Source organism: Cebidichthys violaceus, unplaced genomic scaffold, assembly GCF_023349555.1.
Source record: "Cebidichthys violaceus isolate CVI_PGR_0920_01 unplaced genomic scaffold, fCebVio1.0.p SCAF_6, whole genome shotgun sequence".
NCBI lineage: Eukaryota > Metazoa > Chordata > Actinopteri > Perciformes > Stichaeidae > Cebidichthys > Cebidichthys violaceus.
Genome location: NW_027176816.1, coordinates 3,753,851 through 3,764,777, shown reverse-complemented (window position 1 = coordinate 3,764,777; position 10,927 = coordinate 3,753,851). Strand labels below are relative to the sequence as shown.

General features: G+C 37.5%; 1 protein-coding gene across 2 annotated transcripts; it reads right to left on the bottom strand.

The window, feature by feature from the left end:
• Positions 1–356: 356 nt before the first annotated feature.
• rps21 (ribosomal protein S21) lies at positions 357–4,176 on the bottom strand. 2 transcript variants are annotated; one of them, XM_068733023.1, is made up of 6 exons: positions 4,127–4,176; positions 3,614–3,696; positions 2,873–2,936; positions 1,579–1,650; positions 847–902; positions 357–418 (listed from the first exon to the last, which is right to left on the bottom strand). In XM_068733023.1, the coding sequence occupies exons 2-6, from the start codon at positions 3,661–3,663 to the stop codon at positions 409–411; spliced, it is 252 nt and encodes an 83-aa protein (XP_068589124.1). In that variant the 5' UTR covers positions 3,664–3,696; positions 4,127–4,176; the 3' UTR covers positions 357–408. The 2 variants fall into 2 exon arrangements, with proteins under 2 accessions (XP_068589124.1, XP_068589125.1); XM_068733024.1 differs by lacking the exon at positions 357–418 and having other exon boundaries at positions 843–902.
• Between the last annotated feature and the right edge of the window lie 6,751 nt (positions 4,177–10,927).

Sequence of the window (10,927 nt, the reverse complement as noted above, 5' to 3'; positions counted from 1 at the left end):
ATCTGTAAGACAATTAGCTTGACGTACTATTTTACAGCCTTATTTATAAACCTGTAGTACATCTATGGCCATATAGTTAAATTTACAGGCCGATCACATTTGTCTAACAGAAACACGTGGACAACAACAGCCATAGAGCTTTCATCCTCCAGCTGTGAAACGTCGACCAGACATGGTCTATTAAGACTATTATTAAACCAAAACCACCACTTTAACAGAGAAGAGTCCACTGGCTCCACGAGTCACAACATCACAAGTCGATACTAAAACGATCGATACTGACACTCGTGTAAGGAACACATAACCGCTTTACATCTTTCATTCGTTGTTGAGAAATTATTACCACGGCAACAAAAGTTTTTCCCCCATTTTATTTTTTACAAAGTTTGCACTGCTGCAGTGCCACACTTAGAGGTTCCTGTGAAACAAAAGAAAAAAAGATTTGTTAGTTGTTGAATTCAAAATGGCCAAACGATAGATTTTAACACTTTTTTAGTGACATGTGCTTTCGTATCACTGGTCAAAATGTCTGCTGTGAACTAGAATTTGTTTTAATAAGACTTTCAACAATTACTTTAGTACAAGATGCTTCTCCTCTGACAAAGAGGAACAACTGCTGCTGCTTGAGAGAGAAACTAGCTTCAAACATAAATCATGTATGATTGAAGTGCAGCATCACAGAAAAGCCTGCACTACACTGGTCAAAAACACAGTTATGAACTATTATACTATACAGATAACCAAAACTATGTCGGTCATCCTTATTCATGCATGCTGAATTATTTTCCCATCTATAAAAAAACGGTAATTCTGCCACATTTACGACACTTGAGAACAGGTTCTTACTTTGCGACAACAGAGTCATTCTTTGCCAGCCTCAGGATGGAGTCGTCAGACTCGCCCTGTAGGACCAAAGAAAATATGTTCAGACTAAAGCTTTCAGCACTCTTAAGAGCATTTCATGGCAGAGGCAGGTTTCCACTGTCAACGCATTCAAACACAACACTCTGTCTAATTCTTAATAAAAGATCCTATCCCACAAATAAGTCTGTAATAGAAACTACCCGGCAGCTCAATACTAAAAATGTAAATCCATGTTCAGTGCTTCCCTCAGGATTATATTAGTGGGTGGACCTTTCACCATTTAGGTTGGCCCAGGGTCATGACACCCTGTCAGAACATTCTGTAGATTTAAAAAAAAAGAAAAGTAAATGCTTCAATCTGGTGCACTTCGAGAGCAAACTTGAGAAGCTATAAGAAGAACCCTGTGCTCTCAAAAATGTACTTGACTTGAATGTTTCCATTTTATGTAACTTTATACTTCTACTCCACAAGGAAATATTGTTTTCCATTTCACTACATTTACTTGACAATTAAGTTAGCCTGCTAGCTACGGAATATAAATTGACTAATAAACTATGTATTAAATAAATAAAAACAGAAATATAATTTGATCGCAAAAACATTGCATTGTACAATGTGACAAACGGAAGAGCTTAATCCTCTCCTAAAACACTTAAACTGAGGACTGACAAGCAAACATGTGACAGCGGAGAAAGAGAGTGAACGGAGACTCACCATTCTGCGGATGGCTCCACAGATCGCGTAGGTCTTGAACTGACCGTTGAAGCGACCGGTCACCTTGTCAACCTGCAGAGGACAGAGCACTTTGGATCAGAACATTTGAAGTCCAAACCAGCCACTGCACACGGCATAAACATTGCTTTCCTAACTTTGATAAACACACAAATAGATACATTTACTTAATTGTTAATTATTAAAAGAATAAATTGAAAATTGGCTTCACATTTGGTGTGAACACAACATTAGTCTGGTGCCTTTTTGTCAATTATAGCTCTTAAAAAAAAATTGGAATCAGTCAAAACAAAATCAGCTCTAGTTATTGTATTTTCAGGCATCCACTTTCTTCTACTCAATCCGCAGCGATATGAAAACCAAATAACCGGAGATTTGCTGTGAAATTCATTACTGAGAATAAATTCTTTGTTTTTAGTTACATAATTGCTGCGTGGTATTTTTGTGTACTTCTCAAAACAATTCAAACGGTAGACAAACTATGTTACCACCCAACACTAATGGAATGTACACAAAACTGAACGCAGGCTCGATCTTTACTGTTGTGGATTTCATGTGAAGCAAGTTTCAAATGTCTGTTAACTGACTTTGACATCACATGAAAATAAAACAAATCCAGTCATCGTCTGTAACGACACGCCCCTCTGGCAGTGAGGCAACATGGCTAGTCGCTGCACAAAGGTGTAGTTGCTGGCACTGTTGTTCCACTCATGTCTAGTACAATAAGCAACACGGAGCGATCATTTAGTCTCTGACAACCTTTAGAGTGACAGCCAGAATAGATACTATTCTATTAATTGATGACAAAACTACTCCAGTCATTCTCCTGTTTCCTTGGTGCGGACCCTGTTTGATAAATTAAATTGTCCAGCTTCACGCTGTTACAGCACCAGTTTTTCCCATAACCCTTGAACCTCACTCCCATCATGGCCCTGTGGTTTACTTCATGCAAATATTTACCACCAACACTGAGCCTAGTGTTTGAACTTTGTGTGTATTTGTAGAACAGACAGTATTACATGTGTCACAAAGCCTTGTTGAGTAGCAAGCCGACAAAATTCACAAATACTCAGACCGTATTAGAGTTGAAGCATACAAATGCCATCTATGTAGACAAAGGTATTCTTGGGGCGTCTTTAGTATATTATAGTTAAATACAACTTATAACCATAAACAGCATGTTTAATAGTGGTTCAATCAGGACACACTAATCTTAGTTTCACGCTTTCTATTACATATGACAGGATAAACTTTAAGGCTGAAATTCTCCCCTTACCTCAGCGATGTTGATCTGGACGGAGGCATGGTCCTTAGCTCCAATGATTCTGTTGCTAGCAGAGCTGCAAAACACGCATGAAATATGTTAATTTATTGTTCATCTAACTGAAACCTCACCGTCATTCACACCGGTACTCTGCATAACAAAGCTTTCAGCTGAGCATCAATGACACAGTTTATGATGTTCCTAACAAATTTCTCCACTGTCACTAAGTTAACTACAGGCCAGTCCCCAGAAATATTAAGACCAGTACCGTCCTCTAATCACCCTATGACAGTGGTGAACACATACCCAAATACGGCTACTACTAAATTTATACTTTTTTTTTTTCATTTTATGATTCTACTCTCAATTTGACAGCTTTTTGGTTGTTTTCAAAAATATATTTCTTTAATCTCATATTCTATAAAATAATGATCTTATAGAATATGAAGCATTGATGAAAATTAAACTACCCAATATTATATAAAGGAGTAAAACATTGGCACAACCGTAATCATCTGCAAACGCAACTCGCACATTAACCCAGAAACATACTAGACTAACACTGACGGGGAACATTTTTCTCAACAGTCAATACATTTTAAAGAAAGTACTACCAAATGTTATATAATTGTACTCATGGCAGGTTTGGGACTTCTACTTGGGAGTGGAGTATTTTTACAGTGCAGTCTCAGTACTCCCACGTAAATAAAGGATCTAATACGAACACTTTGCACACAGTAACAAGGCACTCACCATTTACGTGGGACGTAGAGGTCCACAAATTCACCAGAGTCGTTCTGCATGTTTACAGGTCGTACAGGTGGTCGCCTACAAATCTGAAAGAAATGTGAACAAAAAAAAAACGAGATCAGAAATGGCATCACGCTTATTTCGTGAGCTAACGTTACAGTTAGCTGCTGAGACTCTACGAGACGCTTAATGTTTTAACAGTCGCTTGTTCCCAAAGCTACATACATATATATCTATAACCGTATTAACAAAAACAAACAAATGTATTTTAATGCGAGTCTTCAGAGAAACCAGCAATTGCAGTTAGCACTGTTAGCATGCGGCCGCATGTGGCTGCTCACACACTCGGGAAACGTCTGAGATTAACACACAATTTCTGCCATAAACACCATCCACAGGCCATCTACAACGACACTGCCACGTTAACTTCGAGATATCTCACAGAAAATTGCGGCTATGTAGGGATAGAAGACGTATTTTAACCGTTTTGAAGACGACAGCTCGACAGACACTCACCGTATACGATAAATGGCCGACAGGAAAGGAAGAGCCGCCAATCCGGAAGAAGAAATATCTCTCTCTAGATGTTGTTGTTGCCACCTGCTGGCTAGATGCTGGTACTACACACACTCTACACCAGATGGCCAAAAGCCTATATACTTTTAGACAGGGGTTGTTTCATGGTTCGGGTATGTATGTGTGTATATTTCTTTATTTGAACAGGGGCAATGTACTCTTTATATTTATATATATTTGCAATTGCTGCACAACAATTTCCCCGGGGATATAGTTTCAATTTATCTTATCTTCAGGTCCAATGAAGGTAAATGTTAAGTCTATTGTAAAAGGATATTTCAGACAATATTTAGCGTTCTTTTAGCTTTGTGGCAACAGTTTGTGAAGAGGAACCTAAACTGCCTGCCACCTGAAAAAAATAATTTAAATAATCAATCAATTATTTGTTGCCGTTGAAGAAACAAATCATAAAATACAAAAAAATACAATGTAATTCAAACATGTGAAAATATGATTAAATTCACAAATCCCACTAAATATATTGTGTTCCTTATTTTGTCTTTAAATGAAGAAACATTAAAGCAGGAGACAAATTAATTGTTGGATGGAATATCATTTAAATGACTGACAGAAAGTATTTTACACAGTAGTTGAGAGTAACAAAATACAAGGCAGAACTCATTTCTCAGGTACTTTGATTCAGAAATAAATATTTAATTCAATGTCTAAAGCTTGCTTCCTTGTCCGGATGGGTGGAGTCAAACGTCACCTCCGTAACATGTGCACGCATATTTTTGATGATCTCGGCTATAAAAGGGTAATTTCTTTATGGAGCTGGTTTTGTGCATTGAAATATTGAAACAGATGTAGGCCTCCCCAAATGGTTGCTACAAATCTAACACATTATTGTTTAAAGTCATTGTATGCTGTAGCAGTATTTCTCTTCTTTAGAAAGAAAGAGGCAGAGCCCAAATAATGGAAATCAGCCCCAGTACACAAACAAACGCGACCACATATGCTTAGCTACTGTATATAGTGTACTTTTAGTACAGATGGTCTAGTGTTTCTAAGTGACCGATACAAAAAGCCCACATTTTGCTTATACTTGAATTTCATAATGTTTATTTTCGGGTACAGTCACCTCAACCATGGGAGCATTATATAATGCATATTATGTAAAAGAATAGTTTTCACATTTGTATTGAACACAAATATTCTGAAAGTACCAAGTTCTTGTTATTGAACATTACACGATACGTACTAAAAGTGTGATAAACGTATGCTGCACACGTACCACATCTTACAAAACATGTAGGGTTATTTCTCCACAAAATTGGATTCCCCTGATAACATCTACGACACTGCCAGAAACACATCAACTTATGATGTTTCATCTAATACAATTTCAGCAATGACGGTTTCAACAATAAAATTTGATTCATCCTATTAAAAAGGATGGACTTTTATATATTATTGTATATCTATACCATATTTAATTGTAAGCTATGAATATCTAAAAAATTATACATTAGCACAGCCAATAAAAAAAATTGTTTTAAAATATTAATAAATACAAATATACTTTTGAGAGCTTGACCACAATGGACCAAAGTAGTGTGAGACTGATGCAATCAAATACAGAAAAAAACTACCATCTAGGTTGTTAATAAATTCCAAAGACACCATACAGTGAAACTACTGCAAATGCAACAAGTACAACTACATCCAGGACTAGTCCTGATGTCCGGTCGTCATTGTCATTGTTTCTTGACACATGTACACCCGACAGCCAGATCGAAGGGACACTGGCACCACTTGTCATTGTTTAGGCTGTGGTAGACGAAAATCTGGAGGAAGATAGGTTTGGCAACCATGTCTGCCTCAGTGCAATCCTTGCAATCAGCATACTGGATGAATGCGGGCTCTCTGCCTTCTACAGTAGTATTACTGAAAAAAGGAGGAAAGTGTCCATGAAAATTGAGGCATACATGGAAGCAGATTGGCAAACAAGTGTGGAAGTGACACATTATGGAGAAAAGAATCATCAAAAATCGTATCAATGAATAAATAAATTACTAATAAATATATAAATAAAGTTAATACAAATAAATTAATACGAAAATTGTTTAGAAGAGTGGATAAATAGGGGAATTTGTACAAAGGTAAATTAATTGATACCTACATTAGTATATTTAAATATTTTTTTGATACTCAATCCCATTGTTGACGCACAACCTCTTTTACCAAATATTATTCATCAAGTCACTTTCTTATTTTTTCTTTTGGCAGGTTCTGGCATAGAAAATAAGGGGCTACTAAGGCTGGTTAATACAGGAATTTGGAAAGGTATGTTCCAGCACTTCATCCAAGTTCTTTCACAGCTAAAAGAAATATTAAAATCCAAGTTATTATTTTTTTTATGATCAATTGATTTGATATGTTGGAGGTAAGCAGGGTTTGAACTTCTACTCTAGCTCTCTTTTTCCATTCTTGACACAATACCTTTTAGGAATGAGTGAGAAGATGTGTGCTTTTACCACCTTCTTATTTTGATTTCTGATGTGTTCGGACAACACTTTGACCCAGTTGTCTTAGCATAACCCGACCTATGCTCTTGTTAGAAGCTTAAGACAAAGTTCAGCTCTGCAAAGTGACTCAATTACTTTCACTCCAAATATCTTTTAAAATAGCTATTATTCATTTATACATCCCTCAATGTACTGTTAGTTAAAAAAAGGTTGTCTCCTCTGGCCAACAGAAAGGAAACTCACCTTAAATTCCAGGGTGCAACAGAAGAGTGCTGGAGCTCCGACACGTGTTTGAAATTTGGAGCGCAATGCCTATGAGCAGATTTACAGCCAGGGTCACAGACAGGGCTGCTGTACACCATCCCCATCAGTCCCAGTGATAACTGGAAACACAAGTAATATATAGATATATCTTAGAGTCACATTATCAACATCATTTGCGTTTCCTATCTCTCCTCACTATCTAGTACCAAATAAAAGCTAAAATGCAAAAAAACCCCGAACACTTTAATAATCATATTCATCGTCATATTGTTGGAAAAATATCTTCTCACACCACCTGCTTCTATGAATGAAATAGCGTTCAAAGCTTTCATATATTATGTAGTCAAAATTATTCTTGGAAGGTTCTTGCACAATATTATTTTAATGTATCCTTGTGTGGCAAAATCCTTCCAACTATCAGCACCTTTCTTTGGTAGCAGAAGGCATACAGTCTAATATTTCTGCACTGCATGTAAAAAGCATTAACATTTTAAGTACATAAATGAATAACCTTGAAAGTGCATTAAGTTGTTTTCCCCCAGATCATTGACAGTACTCACCAGAAGAGCAGTGAAGTTCATGGTGAGGCTGATGAACTGAAGCAAATTCTTTGAGAGCAGAGTGAAAAAAAGGAGATCCCTCTGCTGTTGTGCAAACTCTGGTGTCCTCTTCGACAGATCCATGTCTACTCTCTCTCAGCGCTTTTTATGCCAGTGGTGACGAAAGAGCATTTGCATCAAGGGGAAATCACCGGACGCATCATGGACTATTGCCAACAATATGTTGTCATCTCAACTTCATATTCACATGTGATTCTTGATTTCATTGATGGTTTAATTTCTCAAGTATTAAAACAAAATACATAACTAGCTTCCAGAAAAAAAAGCTGTGGATTTCCTTTTTTGATTTGACTTTAGTATATTTTTGCTACCTAGCATTGACAAGTGTTCATTTTTGACATCTTACAAACGTGAACTTTTTTTCTAAATTATTTGTCAGAATCAGCAGAATTATACGTTTTGACTTAAAACCCTAACCTGCGATAACCTCAATGCAGGACCTAAAACACAGAGGTATATGGCTTAATCCATTATCAATATTAATATATATATATATATTTTATATTTTATATAATATAAGTCGATATTTTAGACGCATTCATATTTGAATGACATATTGTCTGACAAAGTATTATGAGTAGTCTTTGTAATTCACATGAAATTCGAAAAGACCAAACAAAATGTCATCAGTGTGGACAAACACCATTGCGTCATCCTGCTTCTTCTCCTGATACCATTAAAGAAACCGCAACAACCGCAAGGGCAAGTTAAAGGGATACCTCCTACACTGATTGCTTGGGGATTCCACAACTATTCTCAGGCAAGGCGTACACTGAATTCGCCTGCACAAACGCCCACACAGGAGGCTATCCCCATGACACCGTCAACAGGCGTGTGGTAACAAGTATCCCACCTTTACACGTGTCTAGCATACAATCCCTGCTTCCTCCCTTGCTTTCTTTGAACTGTGGAGGTAGAACAGGGATAAAACTACTAAATAGGTATAAAATAAATGAATGGTAATGCATGCAGTGGGAGAGGCTGAACTGTAAGCAAGTGCAGAATTTGGGCAGGTAAAGTATCTACACATAGAAATTGTTAAGTTTTATTTGCAGGGATTTAAGGGTTCCCTCTTCAAACTAACAGTAACAACAGTAGGAAACAGTAGTCCCTGTGAAAATGAACCCTCAAACATCTCCTAGTTACATATAAAGCAAACACATAAATTCAGCATTCAATCAAAGTTGTATTTTTGGTCATCTGAGGAATGTAAATCCAATATTCACTCTTTTAATTCTGGTTGAGTCTCCAGAGAGACAATATCTGGCTCTTAACACTGTAGATGCTCCACTTTCTTTGCTAACTAGATGCTAAGAGTGCAGTTTTAATGCTAAATCAGACATTTCAGCATGGATTGCCGATCGGGAGAATATATTTGAGTCATAGGTGTATAAAGAAAACCGGATGCAGCGTGTGGGAGGTGCCCCATTCATTCCTCCATTTACACAAGAAACCAAAAAGAAACCAAAAAGTTCAAGTTTCAGATGAAAATACCCAGATCTCCTGGAAATGTTCCACATCCTTGAAACCCATAGAGCAATCTTTAACCCCATCTCCCAGCCCTCATTTTTGGGCTCATTCACATGAACGGAAGAAGGAAATAACTCTGGATTTGGCTATTGGTGCATTTTACAACTTTTAGGACCTCATGGTTTAAATAGTGTTCATACTAGGAAGTTGAATTTACCTAAAAAAAAAAAAACGTTGTCTCTTTCCTTATGTAAGTCTAGGGGGAAAAGTTTTGTGTGTCCCTGTGTGGAACTTAACTTACTTTCTTGAGTTAATTTACTGAACATACTTAACTTACATTGATGACTTAAGTTACAAAACAAGCAGGGCAGGAATTTCACCGGTTTACAATTGGTCCACTGTCTGGCCTTGATGCCCCGCCCGCACTGCCCCAGCTGATTTTGCCGTTTTCTCCTGTTTTTTAGACACCAGTGTTTTTTGTTGTCTGAATTCTTATTGGGCCACATCTAATCAAACGCTGTGCTTGGAGATCCGATTTTGAGCCTGGTATGAACCGCTGGAAAACCGGTCTACTTATTTATGCACTGCAGCGTGTTTCAGGAGCGTGTTTCAGGAGCTTGTTTCAGGAGCGTGCCAGAAGCATGCCAGGAGCGGCTTTCCACTCTGCCTGCTAAAAATACATGCCTGGTCTATTTTTGACAGGCCTGGTAGCAAATCAACCATCTTATTTTCCTAAACCTAACCAAGTATTTTTGTTTCAATTCACAGCATTAACCATGTGTTTAAAACTGCGACTGTTTCACAACATGCAGGTAGGTGCAGTTTGACCTATCTGAATCATTAAAGTGATAAAATAAAATAAAATTCCTAGATATCCCATGGAATTATTTTGATTGTTATCAATTTAATAATGAACAAATAAGTATAAAGACCGCAAAAGCACACACAAGGGGGGGTGGATGGATACAACAAATGCCGAAATTTCAACCAGGAGACCGCTGTTCGTTCCCCATGTGAAATAAGGAGTCAACGTTGATTTCTTTGTCACAAAACTTGCATACTTAAGGCGCTTTTGTAGTTATTTTAAACCAAACGGAGATCTTTTCCTAAACCTAACCAAGTACTTTTCTTGCCTCAACCTAACGAAGTTGTTTCTTGTGAAGACAGAAGTTTATTTTAAAAAGGCCGTATGCATTTAACAAAGGAAATTGCCGCCTCTCACAGAGAAATCAGAGTGTTCTTGGCTTTTGTAGGAAAACACGCGAAAATGAGGCGTAACATTTTGAAAGATATTATATGAACCATACGTTGCAATGGTAGTGATAACAACTGATGACGGCCATTTTGCTGTCTTTTATTCAGATTCTGTTGAAGTCAGTTTGCACTGATATGCTTTCATTTTTGGGCACTCCGCTCTCCTTAACGCCATTAGATAGAAAACATTTTATGGGACCATATAGAGCCTATATGGTCCATACTTCCTGTGTTGCACTGATCGTTTGCATTGGATGTAAATCTTGAGTCGCAGAATTGTCCAATGTGGACGTAATTCTAGAGCTACTGGGTTGATCCCAAGCGAGCATATTTGCATCTTTACCACCAACACATTGACAACCAGGTCAGCCAACAGCAACACAGATTAGTGACAAATCAACAATGATGAAGTCATGTCACATTGTCGAGGATACATTTTCATACTCCCTCGCCTCAACCCCATTGTATGGTATTGATTTATAACTTGGCCTCACACTGAAAGTTGATATAATTTCTCAGTGAGCAGTGAGTCACTTTCACTGCCAATCCTTTCTTCTGCTTTTCTCCCTACCCACCTGGCAACAAAAGTCTTGGCATTTAGCTCAGAGTGTGCTTTGTTGGCTGGTATGCTGACATTTATGACATCATTAGTGAATAAAGGATAT